The following is a 26,172-nucleotide window of genomic DNA, read 5'->3' on the forward strand; positions in this document are numbered from 1 at the left end:
TGTGAAGAAGTACTTCCTTTTATCTGTCCTGAATCCCCCATCCATCAGCTTCATAGGATGACTCCAGATTCTAGTATTATGAGGGAGGGAGAAAAATGTCTCCCTGTCTACATTCTTCGCACATGCCTAATTTTGTACACCTCATAGATCATAGAATAGAATAGTAGGGTTGGAAGGGGCCTACAAGGCCATCGACTCCAACCCCCTGCTCAATGCAGGAATCCAAGTCAGAGCATCCCTGACAAATGGCTGTCCAGCCTCGTCTTGAAGGCCTCCAGTGTGGGAGAGCCCACCACTTCCCCAGGTAATTGGTTCCACTGTCGTATTGCTCTTACAGTCAGGAAGTTTTTCCTGATGTTCAGCCGGAATCTGGCTTCCTGTAACTTGAGCCCATTATTCCGTGTCCTGCACTCTGGGATGATCAAGAAGAGATCCTGGCCTTCTTCTCTGTGACAACCTTTCAAGTACTTGAAGAGTGCTATCATATCTCCCCTCAGTCTTCTCTTCTCAAGGCTAAACATGCCCAGTTCTTTGAGTCTCTCTTCATAGGGCTTTGTTTCCAGTCCCCTGATCATCTTTGTTGCCCTCCTCTGAACCCTCTCCAGTTTGTCTGCATCCTTCTGAAAGTGTGGTGCCCAGAACTGGACACAGTACTCCAGATGAGGCCTAACCAGTGCTGAGTAGAGGGGAACTAGTACTTCCCGGGATTTGGAAGCGATGCTTCTATGAATGCAGCCCAAAATAGCATTGGCCTTTTTTGCAGCCACATCACATTGTTGGCTCATATTCAGCTTGTGATCGACAACAATTCCAAGATCCTTCTCGCTTCTAGTGTGGTTGAGCCACGTATCCCCCATCTTGTAACTGTGCATTTGGTTTCTTTTTCCTAGGTGCAGAACTTGGCATTTGTCCCTATTAAATGTCATTCTGTTGTTTTCTGCCCAGCGCTCCAGTCTATCCAGATCACTTTGAATTTTATTTCTGTCTTCCAAAGTATTAGCTATCCCTCCCAATTTTGTGTCATCTGCAAATCTGATCAGCATTCCCTGCACCTCCTCCTCCAAGTCATTAATAAAAATGTTGAAGAGCACTGGGCCCAGGACTGAGCCCTGCGGTACCCCACTCGTTACCTCTCCCCAGTTTGAGAAGGTCCCACTGATAAGCACTCTTTGAGTCCGATTCTGTAGCCAACTGTGGATCCACCGGACCGTTGTTTCATCTAGCCCACTTTGAGCTAGTTTGCTCATCAGGATATCATGGGGCACTTTGTCGAAAGCTTTGCTGAAGTCGAGGTATATGATGTCTACAGCATTCCCACGGTCTACAAGGGAGATGACTTGATCAAAAAATGAGATCAGATTTGTCTGGCAGGACTTGTTTTTGACAATCCATGTTGGCTTTGAGTAATCACGGCAATGTTGTCAAGGTGCTTCCAGATGGATTGCTTTATGATCTGCTCCAGAATTTTCCCAGGGATTGATGTCAGACTGACTGGTCTGTAGTTCCCAGGTTCCTCCTTTTTACCCTTTTTGAAGATAGGGACAACGTTAGCCCTCCTCCAGTCATCTGGCACTTCCCCCGTCCTCCATGATTTCTCAAAGAGAATAGACAGCGGTTCTGAGAGTTCTTCTGCCAGTTCCTTTATGACTCTAGGATGCAGTTCATCTGGCCCTGGAGATTTGAACTCATTCAAAGTAATGAGGTGTTCCATGACCATATGCCTGTCGATCTCAAGCTGCAATCCTGCCCCTTCAGCCTGTACTTCGCCTTTGCCAGGGGGGTCATAGACCCTCTTTGGGGAGAAGACTGAGCCAAAGTAGGAATTGAGCACCTCTGCCTTTTCTTTGTCATCTGTTATCGTTTTGCCATCCTTATTGAATAGCTGAACCACCATTTCTTTCCTCTGCCTTTTACTATGCACGTAGCTGAAGAAAGCCTTTTTGTTGTTTTTAACATCCCTTGCTAACCTCAGCTCATTCTCAGCTTTAGCCTTCCTGACACCATCCCTGCAATTCTGTGCTATCTGCCTGTACTCTTCCTTTGTTACTTGGCCTTCTTTCCACTTTCTATATGTGTCCTTTTTTGTTTTCAGGTCATCCCTAAGCTTTTTGTGAAGCCACATTGGCTTCTTCTGTTGTCTTCCACCTTTTCTTCTTGTTGGAATTGCTTGCGATTGTGCCTTGAGAATTTCGTTTTTTAAAAGCTCCCACCCATCTTGGACTCCTTTTCTCGCTAGCATCGCTTGCCATGGGACCTTACTGATCATTGTTCTGAGTTTATGAAAATCAGCTTTCCTAAAATCCAGGGTACGCGTTTGACTACACTCGGCTTTTGCTTCCCTTAGAACCAAGAACTCAAGTACAACATGGTCGCTTTCCCCCAGAGTTCCTGCAACTGCTACTTTATCCACTAAGTCATCTCTGTTGGTTAGGATCAAGTCAAGGATAGCCGATCCTCTAGTTCCTTCCTCTACTTTCTGTAGGAGAAAGTTATCCGCCACACAAGTCAGGAATTTCCTGGAGGGGCCATGTTTTGCAGAATTTGTCTCCCAACAAATATCAGGGAAATTGAAGTCCCCCATTACTACTACATCATGCTTCCTTAAAACATTGGCTATTTGCTTTTCAAAAGTTTCATCCTTGTCTTCTCCTTGATTGGGTGGCCGGTAGTAGACTCCGACCACCAGGTTCCTTTTATTCTTTGCTCCATTTATTTCAACCCAGATGCTCTCGATGGGGCTACCAAGCTCCTCCTCCTGTATTTCTGTGCAGAGATATGTATTTTTCACATACAGTGCAACCCCACCTCCCTTTCTGTTCCTCCTGTTCTTTTTGAACAAGTTATATCCTTCAATTGCTGTATTCCAGTCATGAGTCATCCCACCAAGTCTCAGTTATACCTATCAGGTCATAATTTCCCTCTTGTATTAAGAGTTCAAGTTCGTTCTGTTTGTTTCCCATACTCTGGGCATTAGTATATAGACATCGAAGACCATGTGCTTCATAGTCTGGCTTTCTTCCTACATGTGTCTGAAGACTATTATTGGGCGCTATCAGAGCTGTTCTCTCCATTGCAGTGCATGCGCCTATGTCCATCGTTACCCCCAACATTACATCTCCCTTCCCCATAGGATTCAGTTTAAAGCCCTCCTGATGAAGTTCTTTATGCTGTGGCCAAACACATTCTTCCCATCCTTTGTGAGGTGCAACCCATCCCTTGCCAACAGCCCATCTTCCAGGAAGTATAGCCCGTGGTCCCAGAATCCAAATCTCTCTCGTCGGCACCACCTTCGTAGCCAGTCATTCACCCGGAGTATTTTTCGTTCCCTTTCTATCCCTCTTCTAACTACTGGAAGGATGGATGAGAAAACTATCTGGGCCCCAAAGTTCTTGAGTTTCCTTCCCAAAGCTTCAAAGTCTGATGTGATCTCTTCGTAGCTCCGCTTGGCGGTATCATTTGTTCCCACATGGATGAGAAGAAAGGGATACCTGTCAGTGGGCTTTATGAGTGCAGGCAACCTTTCAGTCACGTCTCTAATCTGTCCTCCCGGGAGACAACATACCTGGCGAGTCCATGGGTCTTCGCGACATACTTGGGTCTCGATCCCACGCAGCAAGGAGTCTCCCACTACTACCACTCTTCTCTTCTTCTTCTTGTAGGCCTGGGTTTCATCGCCTCTGTTTGACTGACTTTTAGCCTCTTGCTCACTCTCATGCAGGTTCCCCTGTGATTCTTCCTCTGCAGGCTGTCCTCCAGTCTCATCTGCAAGTACCTGGAATTAGTTCCACAGCTCCACTGCTTCCACTGGTGCAGAGTGGCGTCTAGTTCTTCTTCTCCTAACTGTCACACTTTTCCAAGGTGTATCCTCTATTCCATTTTTCTTCACCTCAGCATTTCCCACTGCCTCATCTTGCTGTTGCTCTTCAAGCTTCTGGTCTGCCCTTTGCTGCTGTAGTTCCCCCATTCTGTCCAAGAACTCTTCGTGTTCTCTTATTCCCCGGAGGGTCGACAGTCGCCGCTCCAGTCCGCTTACTTTTTCCTCCAGCAGCGTGATCAACTTGCACTTGTTGCAGGTGTAGGCCATGTTGTTCTCAGGCAAGAAAATAAACATTGCACACACCTTGCAGGTCACCACCACTGGAGAGTCTTGTCCTTCCATAGCCTCATAATAGAGACCTCTATTAAGTCTCCCCTTACTCACCCTTTTTCCAAGCTAAACAATCTCAGCTGTTGTATCCTTCCCTCATAGGGGAAATGCTCCAGCCCCTTGATCACGTTAGTTGCCCTTTTCTGCACTTTTTCCAGCTCTACAATATCTTTTTTTAGGTGTGGTGACCAGAACTGGACTCAGTATTCTAAGAGTGGTCGCACCATAGATATGTATAGGGGCAGTATGATACTGGCAGTTTTATTCTCAAGTCCTTTCCTAATTATGCCTAACATGGAGTTTGCCTTTTTTTACAACAGCCACAACACTGGGTTGACATTTTCATTGAGCTGTCCCTCACAACTAGGGGTGTATGAAACAGACTCACCAGTCCACTGGGGGGGTCCACGGGGCGGGAGGCGATCTGTCCCTCCCCCCAGAATCCCCTCTGGCCGGCTCTGCGGCAAGTCTGCGGAGCTGCCGGCCGGGCCCGGCCGCAGCGGGACTTCCGGCCACTGCCACGCAAATGACGTCTGGCGTAGCGGATGCCATTTGCGTCCCTGCCCTTGGCCATGATAGGCTACGTAAATATTTACATAGCCTATCACGACCAAGGGCAGAGATGCAAATGGCGTCCACTGCAGCGGATGGCTGCAGAACGAAGACGACGGACCTGGACTGGCCGCCGCCAGGTAGGGTCTGTCCCGACCGGCCTTCACGGGGTGGCAGGGGCGAGCAGTCCATTCCGCCATGGACTCCGTGGAATCATTGGAGTCCGTGGTGGATTTCTCCGCCATCCCTACTCACAACCCCAAGATCTCTTAGTTAGTCACTGCTAGCTCAGATCCCATCAGGTTATACTTGAAGTTGGGATTTTTGCCCCAATGTGCATCACTTTACACTTGCTTACATTGAACCGCATTTGACGTTTAGATGCCCATTCTCCCAGCTTAGACAGATCCTTTTGTAGCTCCTCACAATCCCTTTTTGTTTTAACCACCCTAAATAATTTGGTGTCATCTTGGCCACCTGGCCACTTCACTGCTCACTCCTAATTCCAGATCATTTATGAACAAGTTGAAAAGCATTGCTCCCAAAACAAATCCGTGTGGGACCCCACTATTTTCATCCCTCCATTGGGAGAATTTACCACTTATTTACCACTCTCTGCTCTGATCCATAAGAGGACCTCTCCCCTTATTCCATGACTGCTACGTTTGCTCAGGAGTCTTTGGTGAGGGACTTTGTCAAAAGCCTTTTGGAAGTCCAAGTAAACAATGTCTACTAGATCACCCCTGTCTACATGTTTACTGGCACTCTCAAAGAACTCTAAAAGTTAGTGAGACAGGACTTACCTTTGCAGAAGCCACGTTGATTCTTTTTCAGCAGGGCTTGTCCTTCTATATACTTACTAATTTTATCTTTAATGATGCTTTCAACCAAGTTAGCTGGAACAGTTGTTAAGCTAACCAGCCTATAATTTCCTGGATCCCCCCTGGATCCCTTTTTGAAAATTGATGTTATATTGGCCATCTTCCAGTCCTCTGTGACAGAGGCTGATCTAAGAAACATGTTGCATTTTTGGATAGAAGATCAGCAATTTCATATTTCAGTTCTTTGAGAACTCTAGGATGGATACCATCTGGGCCGGTGACTTATTTGCTTCCAGTTTATAAATAAGATTGAGAACTTAATCTTTTGTCACCACTATTTGCCTCATTTCCTCAGATTCCCTTCCTGAAAATATCCGTTCAGGCACAGGTATCTGTCCTATATCTTCTGCAGTGAAGACCGATAAGAAGAATTCCTTCAACTTCTCTGCAATCTCCTTGTCCTCCTTTAGTACTCCTTTAACTCCATGGTCATCCAGCGGTCCAACTGCCTCCCTAGCTGGTTTCCTGCTTCTGATATATTTAAAGAATTCCTTATTATTGGTCTTGATGTTGTTAGTGATATGCTCCTCAAAATGTTTTCTTGCATCTCTTATTGTCTGCTTGCACTGCCTTTGTGTAAGCTTGTGCTCTCTTTTGTTTTCCTCATTTGGGCAAGACTTCTATTTTCTGAAGGAAGCCTTCTTCTCTCTAATAGCTTCCTTGGCACTGCTCATTAACCATGCCTGTGACTTCTTGTACTTGGTGCTACTTTTCCTAACCTATGGTATACGTTTCAGCTGAGTTTCTATTATTGTTGTTTTGAGTAACCTCCAAGCATTTTGAAGGGATTTAACCATCTTGACTCCCCCTTTCAACTTCCTTTTCACCAGTTCCCTCATTTTAGAGAAGTTTCCTCTTTAGAAGACAAATGTGACTATATTTCCTTTGCAATTTTCCTCTGAAATCTCTCTCTCTCTCTCTCTCTGATAGCACTGTGGCCACTGTTTCCAATTGGTTCAACAACATTTACATGATGTACTAGGTCCTGGGCAACACCACTTAGGATTAAATCCATGGTCCCCTCTCCTCTGGTCAGTTCTATGACCAACTATTCTAGGGCACAGTTGTTTAGGGCATCAAGAAATTTAACTTTTTGTTGTGACTGGAACATATTTAGTCAATCTGGGGATAATTGAAGTCACCCATTATTACAACACTTCCTCATCTGGGGGACGATAGCACATTCCTAGTACTAAATTAGATTTGGAGCCCAGTATTGTCACCCACAGCACTTCTGTGGAAGAGTCTGCCCCTTTTAGGTGTTCTAGTCTGCTCGACACTATGCCCTCCTTAACATACAGAGTGACACCACCTCTAGTATGCCCTTCCCTGTCCTTCCTGTAGAGTTTATATCCAGAGATGACTATATCCCATTGGTTTGCTCCATTCCACCAGGTTTCCATAATGCCCGCTATATTAGGGGGGAGAGGGGTCTACACGAAAATGGAATGAGAAGCATGTTGAGATATTAATCAGATTTTCATGAAATTGGCTTTGGTCTATCAGCAGCACATGAAGCAAGAAAAGTGGAGTAAACAGTACCTAAAAACCTGCTTTTCAAAGGTCAAAGTGCAGTTGAAATTGCCTTACTTTGGGGTTGAATGGTTGGAGCCCCGCTAGTAGAAGTGAACGTCATCAACCCCATAGATGCTGCTCAGCCAGTGAGAGAGGCTTGCTCCCCATCCCTCTTCATGCTCCTCAGCTCTGAGAAGTTTCATGGGGGAGGAATGTAGTAGTTTTCCCTAAATGCTCTGGAGCCAGCAGCAGGGCTGCTGCCACTGCTGCTGCCACTTCCCAACCACGAACTAAACCTCCTTCTCCTGCCCACACTTTTATGAATGGGAGATAAAAGGTAGATCCTCTGAGCCCTGAAACAGCTCCGTAGCACTTTTATGAATGAGAAATGCAGGCCCATTGAGAACAACAGACTCACTTCCTTCTGCAGCCCCCCCCCTTTCCATGCTTAGTGATATGCGAGAGCAGATAATCATTTACTTCCCCAACATGGTGCCCATTGGCACTGTTCCAGCAAATTTGATCCCCAACCTGGCTCCCTCTGAAAAAAATTAATCTAGGACCAATTAAATTAAAAATTTATGAATTGAAAAGGCAGGCTTGGTACTCCCAGTATTGAAAGAGTGAATTGGGGGGGCAACAACTGCGCAATTGTGAATGGCAGAAACAGCACTGTAGCGCATTTATGAATTGAAAAGGAAGGCTAGTTACTCCCAGTGGCACATTCCTAGTACTAAATTAGATTTGGAGCCCAGAGTGAAGGGGGGGAGGGGAAGCCCCACCCCTTGACCATGTCATTGCCAAGTCACAGTCATGTCACAGAGGCATGCCCAGGATTTAATGCAGAGGGATGGGGCACACTGCAGCTCAACTACCTGGAAGCCGCTGTAAGTAAAAAAATATGGCGTAAAAGGACTTTCCGAAAATGCGGTTTTTCAAGAGGGAAGCTGCTGGTTGGCTGCAGATTGGCAATGACATTATGTGTTGCAAAGGACCTCAAACTGCTGTCCCTCCACACTAACTCACTCTTGTAGTTTGGCTCTAGGTTGTCCTTTAAAACCAGGCACTCCAACTTACCCATTTTGGCTCCAAGGCTTTTAGCATTTACATAGAAACACCTAGACAAGGTGTCCCTCCCCAGATGACCCTGACATATTTTGCTATGGCACTTAAGATCATAAGAACATAAGATGAGCCATGCTGGATCAGATCAAGGGTCTATCTCATCTAGCATTCTGTTCTGTGGCCAACCAGCTGTCAATGAGGAACCCACAAGCAGTGCATGAGTGCAACAGCACCCTCCCTCCCATGTTCCCTAGCAACTGGTGTACATAGGCTCACTTAGGCCTCTTTGGTTGGCTATCATGTCCAGCCATATACTCATGGCCTATTTCCTCCCCTTCTACATTTGGGCAATCGAGAACCTTTTCATTTTCATACCCTAGGGATGATTTAACTCGAACCGGATGCTTCCCAGCTCCTGTCAGCTTTCCTCCAGAGTTTAGTTTAAAAGCTGCTTTGTCACCTTTTTTATGTTTAGCGCCAGTAGTCTGGTTCCATTTTGCTTCAAGTGGAGCCTGTCCCTCTTATACAAGCCCAGTTTGTCCCAAAATGTTCCCCAGTGCCTAACAAATCTGAACCCCTCCTTCCTACACCACCATCTCATCCACGCATTGAGACTCCTCAGCTTTGCCTGTCTAGCTGGCCCAGCACATGGAACAGGTAGCATCTCAGAGAAAGCCACCTTGGTGGTCCTGGATTTCCACCTCCTACCTAGCAACCTAAATTTGGCTTCCAGGACCTCATGACTACATTTCCCCACATTGTTGGTACCAACATGGACCATGACCACTGACTCTACCCTGGCAGTATTTACAGGCTATCTAGATGGCATGTGATATTTGCAACCTTCGCACCAGGTGGGCAATTTACCATGCGGTCTACACGCCCATCACAAGCCCAGCTGTCTATGTGTCTAATGATCAAATCTTCCACTACCACAAGCCCCCCTCCGCCCCCCCAGAGGCACCCCCCAGAGGCACATGTTTGGTGCAAGACAATATTTGCTCATCTTCTGAGGAATGGATCCCTTCCAAGGGATCATTTCCCTCTTCCTCAAAATGATGCCCTCCTTCCCCGAGACCCCCACTCTCTGTGACCACAGAGTTGCTGTCCCCCAGGGAGTGGGACATAGCTATTAGGTCCCTGAAGGTCTCGTTCACCAACCTCTCTGCCTCTCTTAGCTTCTCCAGGTCAGCAACCTTGGCCTCAAGGGAACGAACGTATTCCCTGAGAGCCAGGAGCTCATTACACTGGGCACACACCCACGACTTCTGTCCAGCAGGCAGTTAGTCATACATGTGGCACTCAGTGCAATACAATTGATAGCCCCCACACCCTGCTGGTTTCTACCTTCGTAAGTGGCTGTTGTTGTTGTTGTTGTTATTATTGGGTTTGTTTACCTGGAAAACTTAGTTGTTAGTAGGAGAAGGTGGGGAATTTCTTTAAAGTTATTTATTTACAGTTACTTACTATGAATAGGGAGGGAAGGTGGTACTGGGGATGGGTTGTTCTGCCCCCTGTTGTTCTGCTGTGGTGTCCTGCAGTTATGCTATTGTCCCCTATGCTTTTTATCATGAACATGAAACCACTGAGTAAAGTTATCTGGGGATCTGGAGCTGGGTGTCATCAATATATGGATGACATCGAATTCTATTTATCCAATTCATGCGATACCACGGATTGCTGAACCAGTACCTGGAATCAGTAATGGACTGGATGAAAGCCAACAAACTGAGGCTAAATCCAGACAAGACATGGATACTGTTGGTAGTAATTTGTCTGCCCTGGGAGGGGCAGCCCATTCTGGATGGGATTTCACCCACCCACCCCGAAAGATCAGGTTCACAGTCTGGGAATGCTGTTAGATCCAGCCTTTTTTTTGGGAGGTAGCGGGAGACCCAAGTGGCTTCTGTGGCATGATGCACCTTTCATCAGCTAAGGCTAGTGCACCAGCCAAGACTCCTCCTGGACAGAGATATGCCTGGGCACAGTTATCCATACTTTTATGACATTCTCTTTGGATTTCTATAATGTCTTTGAAACTGTCATTGGTTTTTCCTGTTGGTTTCCCTTCCACTCACAATTGGTTTCACCTATTTGAAAATGACACTTGGTTCAAACTAAAGCAGCTAAACTACTGACTGGGATGGGTGAATGGAACATATCATGAGCATCATAAAACAGCTACACTGGCTCTGTCCCAGTCCGTTTCCAAACACAATTCAAAATGCTGGCCTTGACTGCTTAGGACCAGGTATCTCAAGGACCACCTTCCCCCACACAAGCCTGCCCATACATTAAGATCTACCACAGAGATCTTTCTCCAGGTTTACCTCTTATCAGAAGTGAAGAAGTTGGAGACGATGGAGGGTCTTCTCTGTGGTAGCGAGAAAAGGAGTCCAAGATGGGTGGGAGCTTTTAAAAAAGGAAATTCTAATGGCACAATCACAAGCAATTCCAACAAGAAGAAAAGGTGGAAGACAACAGAAGAAGCCAATGTGGCTTCACAAAAAGCTTAGGGATGACCTGAAAACAAAAAAGGACACATATAGGAAGTGGAAAGAAGGCCAAGTAACAAAGGAAGAGTACAGGCAGATAGCACAGAATTGCAGGGATGGCGTCAGGAAGGCTAAAGCTGAGAATGAGCTGAGGTTAGCAAGGGATGTTAAAAACAACAAAAAGGCTTTCTTCAGCTACATGCATAGTAAAAGGCAGAGGAAAGAAATAGTGGTTCAGCTATTAAATAAGGATGGCAAAACGATAACAGATGACAAAGAAAAGGCAGAGGTGCTCAATTCCTACTTTGGCTCAGTCTTCTCCCCAAAGAGGGTCTATGACCCCCCTGGCAAAGGCGAAGTACAGGCTGAAGGGGCAGGATTGCAGCTTGAGATCGACAGGCATATGGTCAAGGAACACCTCATTACTTTGAATGAGTTCAAATCTCCAGGGCCAGATGAACTGCATCCTAGAGTCATAAAGGAACTGGCAGAAGAACTCTCAGAACCGCTGTCTATTCTCTTTGAGAAATCATGGAGGACGGGGGAAGTGCCAGAGGGCTAACGTTGTCCCTATCTTCAAAAAGGGTAAAAAGGAGGAACCTGGGAACTACAGACCAGTCAGTCTGACATCAATCCCTGGGAAAATTCTGGAGCAGATCATAAAGCAATCCATCTGGAAGCACCTTGACAACAATACCGTGATTACTAGAAGCCAACATGGATTTGTCAAAAACAAGTCCTGCCAGACAATTCTGATCTCAATTTTTGATCAAGTAACCTCCCTTGTAGACCGTGGGAATGCTGTAGATATCATATACCTCGACTTCAGCAAAGCTTTCGACAAAGTGCCCCATGATATCCTGATGAGCAAACTAGCTCAAAGTGGGCTAGATGAAACAACGATCCGGTGGATCCACAGTTGGCTACAGAATCGGACTCAAAGAGTGCTTATCAATGGGACCTTCTCAAACTGGGGAGAGGTAACGAGTGGGGTACCGTAGGGCTCAGTCTACCGTAGGGCCCAGTGCTCTTCAACATTTTTATTAATGACTTGGAGGAGGAGGTGCAGGGAATGCTGATCAAATTTGCAGATGACACAAAATTGGGAGGGATAGCTAATACTTTGGAAGACAGAAATAAAATTCAAAGTGATCTGGATAGACTGGAGCGCTGGGCAGAAAACAACAGAATGACATTAAATAGGGACAAATGCCAAGTTCTGCACCTAGGAAAAAGAAACCAAATGCACAGTTACAAGATGGGGGATACGTGGCTCAACCACACTACAAGTGAGAAGGATCTTGGAATTGTTGTCGATCACAAGCTGAATATGAGCCAACAATGTGATGTGGCTGCAAAAAAGGCCAATGCTATTTTGGGCTGGATTCATAGAAGCATCGCTTCCAAATCCCGGGAAGTACTAGTTCCCCTCTACTCAGCACTGGTTAGGCCTCATCTGGAGTACTGTGTCCAGTTCTGGGCACCACACTTTCAGAAGGATGCAGACAAACTGGAGAGGGTTCAGAGGAGGGCAACAAAGATGATCAGGGGACTGGAAACAAAGCCCTATGAAGAGAGACTCAAAGAACTGGGCATGTTTAGCCTTGAGAAGAGAAGACTGAGGGGAGATATGATAGCACTCTTCAAGTATTTGAAAGGTTGTCACAGAGAAGAAGGCCAGGATCTCTTCTTGATCATCCCAGAGTGCAGGACACGGAATAATGGGCTCAAGTTACAGGAAGCCAGATTCAGGCTGAACATCAGGAAAAACTTCCTGACTGTAAGAGCAATACGACAATGGAACCGATTACCTGGGGAGGTGGTGGGCTCTCCCACACTGGAGGCCTTCAAGACGAGGCTGGACAGCCATTTGTCAGGGATGCTCTGACTTGGATTCCTGCATTGAGCAGGGGGTTGGAGTCGATGGCCTTGTAGGCCCCTTCCAACCCTACTATTCTATGATTCTATGTAGTGCCCCAGTTTTGGAAAATTCTTTTCCAGGGAGCTTCATCTTGTCATTTGTTGTTATTTTGGCACCAGATGGAAACCTGTTAGCTTCTCCAGACCTTTTAGAACTGTTGATTTTAACACTGCTTTTATTGGTTTTCTGTTTGCTGTGTTTTAATAATATGTTATTGTTTATGTTTATTGATTTTATTGTTTTTTTATTTTCTCTTGTGAGTCATCCTGGGGATCTTAGATGGAGGAGTGGGGTATAAAATATCCTGAATGAATGAATAAGAGAACATGAGTAATTAATAGTAGATGCTCCTTCATTACTTAGACTGGATGATCACATATGAGGGGTGTTGTATTGGAATTCCTGCTTTGGCAGGTGGTGACTAGATGTTTTCTTTTATTAATTTTATTACTACATTTATATCCTGCCTCCTTTCCTCTTCCAAGGAACCAAAGGCAGCTTATATAGTACTCCTCCATTTCATCCTCACTATAACCCTGTGAGGGAGGTTAGGCAGAGAGTCAGCATCTGGCTGAAAGTCACCCAGTCACCCAGTGACTTCACGGCTGAGTGGGGGCTAGAACCCGGATCTCCCAAGTTGTATTCCAGTACTCTAACTAATAAACAACACTGACTCTTTTGAGGTCCCTTCCAATTCTGTAATTGCTGGTGGCATTGTGGGGCCTTAGAATGTTTTCTATTATCTACTTTTGTTTATTTTTAAGATTTATGGCCTGCTTTTCAAGCCCAAGGGGCTTCAGGGAGATTAATCCCACAGTTCTTCAGCTCTGTTTGCGTGTTCATTTTTTCTTCCCAAACCACTTTCCTGGCGAGACTGGGAAGGTTCTTTCGGATTGCTGAAATTAAGAGTGAGGTAAATAGGCTTTGTTTGGGAAACCTGCAAATTTTCATCCGTGACATTAGAAACCATTACACCTAGAGATGTGCGCAAATGGCCTCTCAAAATTCTCCAGAGGCCATTTGTAGGCAGAGAAATGGGGCGGGGCGGGGGGATTTCACTGAATTTCTCCTAGGGGAGGAGAAATTCTCCAACAGTGTCTCACAGACAGGGCTCACTATTGGCAGGGGTTGTAGCACAGGTTCTTTCTTTTTTCCTAAGGGTTTATGGTTTATTGCACTGCTCCTGCAAGTCACAATAACATCAAATATGTTGAGGGTTCCACTTTTCTGAGGCAGAATTTTGAATTTCTTTTGTTTTTTAAGCTTACCTAATCACTACGAGGTGGCCAAGAGTGCTGTGTCTTTTCTCTCTCTATTAAACATCTTTCCATTGCTCTACAGCCTCCCAGGTCACCTGCACTTCCTGAACTGAAAAGGCCTCATGGAAGAAATTGCCTCATGATTTCTTCCTCATGATGGCTTTAATTGAAGTGAGGGTAGCTGAGGAGGCTACAGGCCTCACAATTACCTTGTAAGTAAAATAATCACAAGAACCCCAAACCTAATCCATGAGAATTTATCCGAAATTTCTTCTCCTTTTCTAAAGCAATTTCTTTTCTATCAAATTGAATAAGAATGGTCAGAAAAAAAGTGGGAGAAATTTTCGGCACAGCACTAATTACACCAATCCCTACCCTCACTTCAAACTTTGCATGCTAGCAAGAAAAGAGGCAAAGAATGCCATGTTTAAAAGACTTGGAACCAAAGGGACAATAATGAAAATATGTGCATAGAAAGATGAACAAGAACAAGCATCATTTAGTGGGCATTTTGCCAATAAAAGGACATGGCCTCAACTGTAACTTACCAAGATCCTTAGAAAACTGTCATGGGAGATTCACAGAGCAGTCCTGTGGCCCCTGGGAGATCATAGGATATGTTGGCTGCCCCTTCCTGAGGCCGTAGACCCTCCAAAATTGGGCTTCCCCCTTCCCCCACCCCACCCTCTGGCAGTGGCTGCTCTTCCGTGGTGGTAACAGCTCAGGGAGGGTGAATAGGGGGCAGTGTGGTGGGCAGAGAACTTATGGCCTCTCTGTTGCCATCCCTGCCCACCACCAGTAAGTCAGCTACATCAGCTCAAGCGCCTGTCTAGCTAAATTTGGCGGGGAGGGTAGGAGGAATGGGAGGCGAAATTGCCTGCGTTGTTCCTCCTGTCCTGCCAGGCTCTTGCCAGCAGAGCTTTGGATAGGTGGAGGGCTCTGATCTCTTACTGTTCAATAGTGACCTGGGAGTGGCAAATAAAACAGGCAAAACATGCTCACAATGGAGGCATTTTAAACTGGGCAGGAAATGTGGATGGGATTATTTTGTAAACTGGACTAGTGGGAATGGAATTAAATACAGTAAGATTGACAGGTGAGCATTATTGTGATCAGTTTTGGGCTCATCGGCTTGATCTTACAGAGGAGGAAATAAACCTGGGCATCTTGGGTAAGCCTTTAAGTGTGTGTGTGGGGGGGGCGGGGTTAAAAAAAACACAGTAAACACACTTATTGGACATATTAGGTGAGGGATCTCTCACAAGAATTTTTAAAGCATTTTTTTAAAAGCTCCCATACAAAATTCCCCATGTGAAATACTGTGGCCTGTTTGGTCACTCCTGTTCAGGAAGGAAGAATTCAAGCTGGAGTAGGAGCAAGAAGTAATAATGATTGCAGGAATGAAGAACCCGCTTTATGAGAAGAGATTAAAAGCTTAGACCGTTGAGCTTAGCAAAAAAGGAGGCTGGCACCTGTTTCGTACATGATTGTGTAACAAGTGTTGTCAGTTGCTGCTGACCCCCTCCCCCCACTTCTGCATGGAGAGGCTCTACTACACAGCTGCTACATGATGTGTAAGTGCATGACTACATGGATTAGCCCTGCAACATTGAAAGTCTCCATACTTGGTATGTGGAGACTGGCAACAAGGAAGCTGCCATGTAGACTTTCCACCCAGTTACCTAATCCACATGGTAAACTGCTTAAAGCGTTATGTCAACCTCCACACAACTAGTTTTGAGTGGCAACCACACCACTCACCTAATAAATGAAGTAGATCTTAGAGGGTTATTATTCAAATCTATGCATACAGCACAGGGTTAGAGTACACCACAAAACAGCAGGAAGGGTTAAATATTTGAGTTGATTAGGTTGATGACTCCAAGAATTAATTACTACAGGCCATCCATACATTTAAGTTGGAAAACAGAAGAATGTTTCTGACAATAGCCAACTCATTAAATACTTTCCTAAAATAGTTGCAAAGCTAGAAAATATTTATATATTTACAATATTTGTTGGCTGCCTTTCAGGGCAGAAGCCCTCCCAAGGCAACTTTGTTGTTGTTGTTGTTCAGTCATTAAATCATGTCCGACTCTTCGTGACCCCATGGACCATAGCACGCCAGGCCTTCCTGTCCTCCGCTCTCTCCCAGAGTGTGCTCAAGTTCATATTCATTGCCTCGGTGATGCTATCTAGCCATCTCATCCTCTGCCGTCCCCTTCTCCTTTTGCCTTCAATCTTTCCCAGCATCAGGGTTAGGGATGGCGGAGAATTTCTCCCCGAAACTTCGGGGGGCCGAGCGCCAACGTGTTCGGCCCCCCGAACAAGTTTCGGGGAGAAATCCTCCGCCCCCCCCGCCCCCCCCCCGGGACGGGACTTACCTTCCCTGAATGTCCCTCCCGGCAGCGGGTCCGGCTGGCGGTTCGTCCGGTGTTCGAGCGGGGCGGGAGCGGCAGCCGGTCTTTCGACCGGCTGCCGCCCCCGCCATTGCAATGAAAGAAAAAAAACAAAAACGTCCCCTGATAGGCTACGTGACGATTCACGTAGCCTATCACGGCAAGATTTGCAAAGTCAGCCGTGATAGGCTACGTAAATCGTCACGTAGCCTATCACGGGTGACTTTAAAAAAAAAAAAAGTGTGTACGGATAATGGCGGCCCCCATAGGGAGCCGCCATTCCCGTACGCGCTTTTTTTTTTTTTTTAAAGTCACCCGTGATAGGCTACGTGACGATTCACGTAGCCTATCACGGCTGACTTTCCAGATCTAGCCGTGATAGGCTACGTGAATCGTCACGTAGCCTATCAGGGGACGTTTTTTTTTTTTTTTTTTACTTTCGTGTTCGCGGCCGGGTGAGGCGGGAAGCCTCCTCCCCGGCCTGAATTTCGGCCGGGTGAGGCGGGAAGCCTCCCCACCCGGCCTGAATTTCGGCCGGGCGAGGCGGGAAGCCTCCCCCCCTGGCCTGAACTTCGCGGGGGGAGCAGCGAAGCGCTCCCCCCCACCGCGAAAAAGCTGCGAGAAAAGGTAAGTGACTTTCGTTCACCCCTAATCAGGGTCTTTTCCAAGGAGTTTTCTCTTTGCATTAGGTGGCCAAAATATTTGAGCTTCAGCTTCAGTATCTGTCCTTCCAATGAGCAGTCAGGGTTGATTTCCTTTAGGATTGACTGATTTGACCTCCTTGCAGTCCAGGGGACACATAAGAGTCTTCTCCAGCACCACAGTTCGAAAGCATCAATTCTTCGGCACTCAGCCTTCCTTATAGTCCAGCTCTCACAGCCATACATTACTACTGGGAAAACCATAGCTTTGATTATACAGACCTTTGTCGGCAAGGTGATGTCTCTGCTTCTTCTGTCTAGGTGTGCCATAGCTTTCCTCCCAAGGAGCAAGCATCTTTTAATTTCATGGCTACAGTCACTGTCTTCGGTGATCTTGGAGCCCAAGAAAATAAAATCTGTCACTACTTCCATTTCTTCCCCTTCTATATGCCAGGAAGTGATGGGGCCAGATGCCATGATCTTAGTTTTTTTAATGTTGAGTTTTAAACCAGTTTCTGCACTCTCCACTTTCACCCTCAACAAGAAGCTCTTTAGATCCTCTTCGCTTTCTGCCATTAGGGTGGTATCGTCTGTGTATCTGAGGTTGTTGATAATTCTCCCAGCAATCTTAATTCCAACCTGTGATTCATCCAACCTGGCGTTTCTCATGATGTACTCTGCATATAAGTTAAATAAGCAGGGCGACAATATACAGCTTTGTCATACTCCTTTCCCAATTTTGAACCACTCGGTTGTTCCATGTCCGGTTCTTACTGTTGCTTCTTGACCCTTGTACAAGTTTCTCAGGAGACAGGTAAGGTGGTCTGGTACTCCCATGTCTTTAAGAATTTGCCAGAGTTTGTTGTGATCCACACAATCAAAGGCTTTAGCGTAGTCAATGAAGCAGAAATAGACGTTTTTCTGGAATTCTCTTGCTTTCTCCATGATCCAGCGAATGTTGGCAATTTGATCTCTAGTTCCTCTGCCTCTTCAAAACCCAGCTTGTACTTCCGGTAGTTCTTGGTTCACATACTGCTGAAGCCTAGCTTGTAGGATTTTGAGCATCACCTTGCTGGCATGTGAAATGAGCGCAATTGTACGGTAGTTTGAACCCTTCTTTGGAATTGGAATGTAACCTGACCTTTTCCAGTCTTGTGGCCAGTGTTGAGCGTTCCAAATTTGTTGGCATATTGAGTGCAGTGCTTTAACAGCATCATCTTTTAGGATTATCATCTTTTAAATAGCTCAGCCGGAATACTGTCATCTCCGCTAGCTTTGTTGTTAGTAATGCTTCCTAAGGCCCACTTGACCTCACTCTCTAGGATGTCGGGCTCAAGTTCAGTGACCGCACTATCATGGCTATCAGGGACATTCAGATCTTTCCTGTATAGTTCTTCTTTCCACCTCTTCTTCATCTCATCTGCTTCTGTTAGGCCCCTGCCTTCTTTGTCCTTTATCATGCCCGTCTTTGCACAAAACGTTCCCTTGAGATCTCCAATTTTCTTGAAAATATCTCTAGTCTTCCCCATTCTATTGTTTTCCTCGATTTCTTTGCATTGTTCATTTAAGAAGGCCTTCTTGTCTCTCCTTGCTATTCTCTGGAACTCTGCATTCAGTTGGATATATCTTCCCCTTTCTCCCTTGCTTTTCGCTTCCCTTCTTTCTTCAGCTACTTGTAAAGCCTCCTCAGACAGCCACTTTGCTTTCTTGTATTTCTTTTTCTTTGGGATGGATTGAGTTGCTGCCTCCTGAACAATGTTACAGACCTCCGTCCATAGTTCCTCAGGCACTCTGTCTAACAGGTCTAATCCCTTAAATCTATTCCTCACCTCCACTGTATATTCATAAGGGATGTGATTTAGGTCATACCTGAATGGTTTAGTGGTTTTCCCTACATTCTTTAATTTAAGCCGAAATTTTGCAATGAAATACATAAAAACAGTTAAAATATTAAAAACGCTAAAAACATAAACACAATAAAATAGCAATAAAAACAATAATAAAAGCCAACAATAAAACCACCAGCAGCAACAGCAATAACAGCAGTAGCAGCAACACCAGCAATCATATCAAGAGAAGGCCAAGGTAAAATAATATGTTTTCAATGCCTTCTTAAAAGCAGGCAATGATGGAGCGGGGGGCCCTCCGATAGCAACCTGTTCCAAAAGTGTGGGACCACTACAGAGAAGGCCCTCTCACGTGTGGTCACCCACTGCTCTCACGGGTGGGCAAATAAGAAGGGCCTGTCTTTCTGATCTTAAAGTGTGGGCAGACTGATATGGGTGAAGGCGGTCCTTCAGGTAACTTGGTACCAAACTGTTTAAGGCTTTAAAGGTCAAAACCCGCACTTTAAATCGGACTTGGAAACACACCGGTAGCCAGTGCGGCTGGCACAGTATAGGAATTATATGATTGAATTGCCACCAATACTCGGGTGGCCGCATTCTGTACCAGCTGAACTTTCTGAACCGTCTTCAAAGGCAGCCCTATGTATAGCGCCTTACAGTAGTCCAGCCTGGACATCACTAGTGTGTGGATAACTGAGGCAAGGTCTGTCCTCTCCAGATAGGTTTGCGGCTGGCGTACCAGCCTAAGCTGGTAAAATGCACTCCTGGATACCATAGCCGCCTGGGTTTCCCCAGTTAGCACAGAGTCCAGGAGGATGCCTAGACTATGCACTTGGTCTTTCAGGGGGAGTGCAACCCCATCTAAAACCAGTTGTAAACCTCCATCCAAAGTAGTTGGTTTCCCAACCCACAGTACCTCCATCTTGTCTGGATTAAGATGGATTTCAGTTAGAAAATAAGATGGGTTTCAGAGGAGGTCTCCAGTTCTAGATATACAACTTCACTTAATAAAGCGGCATCCTGTCCACCTTGTTTTGCTGTGTAATATTCATCCTGTCTTTTTCTTCATCTCTAGGCAGTGAAAGGGACTATGAAGAGGACCTGCAAATGTCATGGAGTATCTGGCAGCTGCACTACCCAGACCTGTTGGCTGCAACTGCCTGAGTTTCGAGAAGTGGGGACATACTTGAAGGAGAAGTATCACAAAGGACTGAAGGTTGACTTACTCCAAGGGGCAGGCAACAGTGCTGCCAGCCGGGGGGCAATTGCAGAAACCTTCAGTTCCATCTCCAAGAAGGAGCTAGTCCATCTAGAAGACTCACCTGACTACTGCCTGGAGAACAAGACTTTGGGTCTGTTGGGAACTGAGGGCAGAGAGTGCCTGAAGAGGGGCAAGGCCCTGAGCAAGTGGGAGAAGCGTAGCTGCCAGCGCTTGTGTGGGGACTGTGGGCTAGCTGTGGAGGAACAGCGAGCTGAAATGGTGTCCAGCTGCAACTGCAAGTTCCACTGGTGTTGTGCCGTTCGTTGTGAGCAGTGCCGCAAGCGTGTTACCAAATATTACTGTGTCCGTAAAGAGAAGCGGGAGCACAGTGGGGGCAGTCCTGCTACCCGCAAACTCAAAAGGAAGCAGCCCTAATGCCCTTGCCAACCCCTAACAACTTCCTGCTCCATCACCACCTCCCACAATTTCCCTCATTTCTGCTTTATCTTCCATGTGTAGATAGACTTATGGATGGAAGCCTCTGTCTATCTAGTACTTAACCCACTTTGGGATGCCCATAGGGAAGAAGCTCACAGAAGCTCTAGCAAAGATGAAGCTACCCCTAAGCCCATAGACTATTGTGGAATGAATTTGGTTTTAAACCTGAGAGTTTTCTTTCCCAAGCAAGACAGCATGCTGTCCTTTTAGCTGAGACCTCAGAGGCCATCAGAAGCTATGAAACTTCCATCCATTTTAGGGATCCTCACCAGCCTCAGAGGCTTGTCTACCCATTTTGGGGAACCCACAGTTTAGAGGCAACAGCTCGTCATACACAGCCCTTGTTTACATAGGCAGGGACTGCCAGGAATGCTTTAGCCTCTTTTTGTGCGCTTGCCATTAGCCTTGAACACCACATACCATTGCATGTCCAGGATCAGGACCATGTTTGTGTTTACAGAAGCAAATGTGCCAAGAGCACCCCACCCATTTCCCATCTGGGACCTCTGTTTCAGAATCTGATTTACCTTTTTATTGTATAAGCAGATCAGAGACTGGAGGGAGTTAAGAGAGTTTTATTTCAGGAAATCTGATTGTTAAGAGGCTCCTTAGAAGAGTGCATTGAGAAGGCATCCTAGAACAACCCTTGAATGCTCAGGACAAATTGGAAACAGGACCTGCCTGCCACCCTGCACATTAAAGGAGGGAATTGGAATCCAGAATCATTTGCAGCTGCAGCAGAACACAACTTTAAAGGGGTGGTGGTGGATGGGATAGGGAACATAAGGAAATTTGAGGGTGGGAAAGGTTGGAGAACATGACCTTTATTTTGGGTTCTCCCTAATGAATATATACTTCCATTACATTTACATTTGTTATATGTTTTGAGAAGAAAAAAAATCATTTTCTGGACACATCATTCCATAAAATCAGACAAAATATTCTTGTATTTCTCAGAGCCTTTCCAGATTATGGGTTGGTTGGTTTGTTGCACAATAATTGCACAATTATTACACATTTCGTCATAAGATCAAGACATCTTCTCCCAGTGTAGTTCTTCTGCAGTGGGGGATATCACATTTTCTTGGCATTCAAATTGATGAATGCAATACTTACCCCTGGATATTCTCTATTGCTTTGCAATTGTTGTGGGAGCGAGATGCCATGCCACTTGGTGACAGCGACATCAGTAATGAAGTGAGGCAGACACAAATAAATGGCTGGTGCCATTTTATGAACTTTTCTTTGCTCCTTCTTTATAATTAATGTTCTTAGACAGTTAGACCCCATGTAATACTGTGACGCTACAATGTTAACTGAGTACTATTTTTTTTAAATAGTAAGGCTACCCCTTTCTCTGAGCATTTATTTCTTTCCTAGACACATGCTCCCCAGCTATACTCACCCAGCCATATTTACAAAAAAGGCATAGTTACTCCCTCATAACAAGGTTTCCCCACACCTGTTCATTATAAAGTGGGAATGAGATATTTCACTATTACTGCTGGATTGGGACGAGCAAAAATTTACCTCTGAGAAAAAAATATTTTTATGATCTTGAAAGCCTTCAGTTGGCAGAAACTGACTCAGGAAGAAAACCAGTTGCACTTCTCCACAATGGAAAATTTTATTGGGGAAGGGGAATCAGCTGAGTGGAACATTCTGCTAAAAATGGCATTTCTGAAAGATATAATCTTGTGAGAAGGAAAGGTTTGATCCAAAAACTTTAACCACATTGAAAAACATTGTTATTTTCAATGCTTAGCTCATATTTGGAGTGTATTATAGCAATAAGAAGTTCAAGGATTTTTCATTAAGCAGTTCATCCCTTCTTGGCTGGGGTACCTTCTGTACTAGTCTTTGAGTGGAATCCTTTGCCTCTTTGATCATCTCTGCAGCTCTCAACAGTGCAGTGCAGTGTGAATAAGGGTTTTAGAGGCTCTGGCTGGAAAGTGCCAGGGTGCCATTTGACCTTCTTAATCAGCTGCTGTCACAAACATTCTGATTTAGAGATCCCATGACTCACTCTCTCATGCTTCTGCAGGACATCTGGAACATCCATTCTTGCGTTCAGTTGTGTGTATTCTTTGTCCTTATGGTTCTCAGCAACTCTCAGCTTCTTCCCAGGAACTGATCACAGGAACATTATCCTCAGCATTATGTTGTAAGCATTATTTGCCAAGCATTAAGATAAACAACTTGAGATATGGTTAGGCCTTATACACACCTGAAAGCTGTAGGTCTGAGAGCCAGTTGACAGTTTGGCACAAGCCCTCTGCTCTGCTGGTTGAGCAGCAGAGTGTGAAAAATCACCGCCCATGCTTGAGTTGAATCATTTAGATATTTGTCTCATTATGAGTACATTTTGAGTCCACATGGAGAGAAAGCTGTGTTCAATACAGGCTTTTAATCACTACAGAGACTGTCTGAGTGAGTCCCCAACCTTTCATCACCAGGTATTAAATGGAGAGAGGGCACAGAAGAAGTTGCTATCCTATATCCAATCTAGTCATTTCAATGAAGGATGAAACTTACATTATTAAAACTCTCTTCTTATTCTCCTTAATGCTACTTACAAAATTATTCCCTTTAGATGGCATGGGTAACATCAGTAAGATATTTAATTATGTTGTAAATAGGAGAGTTAAGCACTTTTAAGTTTATTTATTGAACAATGTGATATAAACATAACTGTTTGCCAGTCTAGATTGTATAGCTTCATTAGGCTTAATAAAAACTTCGTAACTGTGGACAGAAAGCCTTTTTTTCTTTTTTGGTCCTTGCTGTGCATGGGATATGCAACACAACTTGTGTCATGTTACATTGGGAATTCCCTATGGGATTTGATATACTGAAATGGGTAGTCCCCAGGGCATTCATTTATCTATGCTACTTCAGCTTTTGCTGTTAATTTTCAACATTAAAATGGTCCTAAGTGAATCTGGCAACCTTTTCTGGGCCAATAGATATCTAGCATATAAAGTAATAAATAAACTGAAAGCTAAGTGCTTTCTAAATATTTAGCTGTCTGAGCAGTTTTATTTATTTATTTATTTTAAATTTCAGCATGCAGTACCCTAAAACAGAACCACAATCTTCTGGGAATGTCTGGGTTTACAGAAGGCAGACCATCTGTGAAAATTTTTTATGGGTATTTATCCTTATAAAAAGACCCTCACATACTAAAACATGCTATTCAAAATCTTCCTTTAGAAAACGTATACTATCATTGTTTCCCCAAACAAGGCCACATTTCTAAAGATAAGTAATGCTGGAGATATTACATGGATATCTCACCTAGTAGTGAGAATTCCTTGCTAAAGCAAAATCATGTAAATCTATCATGGGACTTGGCTTCATCAATACTTTAAGACAGGGGTGGGGAACCCTTTTCTGCCTGGGGCAAGACTGAAGATCAGCTGAGGAATGGTGGTATTTCTCAGTGATAAGCAGGGAAAAGCTCTTATCTCCAATTAGCTGCTGACGGGAGATAAAAGATTTTCAGCAAAGGAAAGTTCTTATCTCTGATCAGCTGCTGGCAGACCATGTTGGTGGAGAAGGGGAGGAAGGCTCAGGCAAGGAAACCCATGCCTAGAGAGACCATCTAGCTATGAGCCCTGCAGGACCTGGACCCTGCTCCTCTGCCTGGCTCTTCTGTGCACCCTTTTCAACTCCAACTGGTCTATTATGCCTGTCCTCAGTCACTGGATCATGCCATGCACCTTTGGTTTGAAGTGGCTACCTGCCACAGGATCCCCAGAATCTAGGAACTCGCCCATCTGTCTACCTAGACACTTGACTGTGGGGATCACCAGACCTGATAAGGGCATTGCTGGAGCTGAGGATTTTGGCCTCCAGGAAGGGCTTCAGGGCCTCCACCAGCTGTGATATGGCATCCCACCGATTTCTGGATGAATGGATCTTGCACAGAGAAATCCCCAAGCCTTGCCACCTCATGCACCACTCTCACTTGCTCTGCCAGGTGCTCCAGCATCAGTGATGTGAAATTCCACTTTGTCCCTACATCCTGGACCATCTGGTGCTGCAAGATGCCCAATTCTGCCTGTTCCTGCTGTAGCTGACTGCCTTTGATGATGTTGTGGAAGTAGCCTGAAATCTTCTGGTACACGCTGATCAGAGTGCAGTGGCACTTTCCCAAACCCAGAGCCCCTTCATGATGAGGTGGGATATGTGATCAATCTAGCCAATGCTCACAGACCCAGCTTCATCCACTGCCTTCAATATGTTCTCCCTCCACATCAGTGACCAAATAATCATAGATGAGCTGGTATCCAGCCAGCCGCTTGTCCACCATCTGATTAATGGCCACCTTTATTTCTGCCACCATATCAGACTGGTCCATGTCCTCAGCATAAAGGAGGGCCCACCTATACCCTAGCTTGAAAGTCCGAACAGTGCCAACTCCTGGTCTTGTCCCCACAGGCTCCCACCAGTGCCCTCTGAGGGATAGGTAGGCATGCAGCCATTGCAGCATCTTCTTTCCCTCCAGTCTCTCTTGAGGGCCCATCGGTTCTGGGATGCACCACAGGAGGAAGCATGGATCATCTTGAAACAGGAACTTAGCAAATCCCCTGTGTTAAAATTCTGTGACCCTGGCAAACCAGTCAAGATTTCTTCTGATGCTTCACAGTCAGGGCTGGGTGCAGTGATTATGCAGGACCATGGTGGTTACTGGCAACCAGTGGCATATGCATCCAAGGCATTGACAGAGGCAGAAACCAGGTATGCCCAGATCGAAAAAGAGCTGTTGGGCATCCTGTTTGCTTGCAGAGATTTCACGAGTTTCTCTATGGACAGAAAGTGCAAGGAGAAACCGACCATAGACCTCTGAGAGCATTGTTTGAGAAGCCATTAAATGACTGCACTTTGAGAATCTAGATGATGTTCAAACTACAAAAATATGACTTGACTGTGTTTTACACACCAGGAAAATTGATGTTCACAGCAGATGCACTGTCCAGGGCCATACAACCTTCATTACACCCAAAGCATATTTCTGACATGGAGGTGCAGGCATATGTAGATCTGATAGTATAGTCACTCCCCATATCTGATAGGAAATTCCAGCAAATGAAAGTGGAAACGGAGAATGATGAGGCCATGGGTCTCCTAAAAAAACGTATACTTGAACGGTGGCCACAGGACCGCTGCAGCTGTGATCCAAGCCTATGGGAGTACTGGAACTGCAGGCATGACCTCTCAGTAATAGATGGGGTGATCTTCAAAGGCAGCAAGGTAGTGATTCCAAGGATCCTCCGGCATGAAATGCTCAGAAAGATCCATGAAGGTCATCTAGGAATTAAAAAATGTAAGAAGAGGGCATGAGAGGTCATGTATTGGCCACGTATCAACCAGGATATTATTAACACAGTAGGAAGGTGTTTCACTTGTTTAAAGTTCCAGCCATCCCACAAGCAAAGCATCTGTAACCACCCCCTTTCCCACTGAGGGCATACAAGAAGGTAGGCACTGACTTCTTCACTTGGAATTCACAAACATACTTGATCATTACTGATCATTACTCTCTGTATCCAGAGATGTGCAGTCTGAATGGTACAAGCAGTGCATCAGTGATAGCCAGCCCAAAGGCAATGTTTGCAAGGTACAGAATTCCATGTGAACTTTTTAGTGACAACGCGCCTCAGTTTTCCAGTTCAGAGTTTAAGCAGTTTGCAAAAGATTGGGACTTTCATCACAGTACATCAAGTCCCCATTACCCCCAGTCCAATG

The 26,172-nt window shown here is 45.3% G+C and overlaps 1 protein-coding gene across 1 annotated transcript in view; it reads left to right on the forward strand.

Annotated features, from left to right (window-relative positions):
* The window catches only part of WNT8B (Wnt family member 8B), a 62,911-nt gene extending 39,469 nt beyond the window's left edge, over positions 1 to 23,442 (forward strand). The window contains exon 5 of the mRNA XM_084841856.1: positions 19,798 to 23,442. Coding sequence (XP_084697982.1) covers positions 19,798 to 20,358 — 561 coding nt within the window. The 3' untranslated portion in view covers positions 20,359 to 23,442. The remainder of the gene's footprint in view (positions 1 to 19,797) is intronic.
* Positions 23,443 to 26,172: the final 2,730 nt, after the last annotated feature.

Source organism: Heloderma suspectum, chromosome 3 (assembly GCF_057233095.1).
Source record: "Heloderma suspectum isolate Gila_16-S chromosome 3, 16-S_ref, whole genome shotgun sequence".
NCBI lineage: Eukaryota > Metazoa > Chordata > Lepidosauria > Squamata > Helodermatidae > Heloderma > Heloderma suspectum.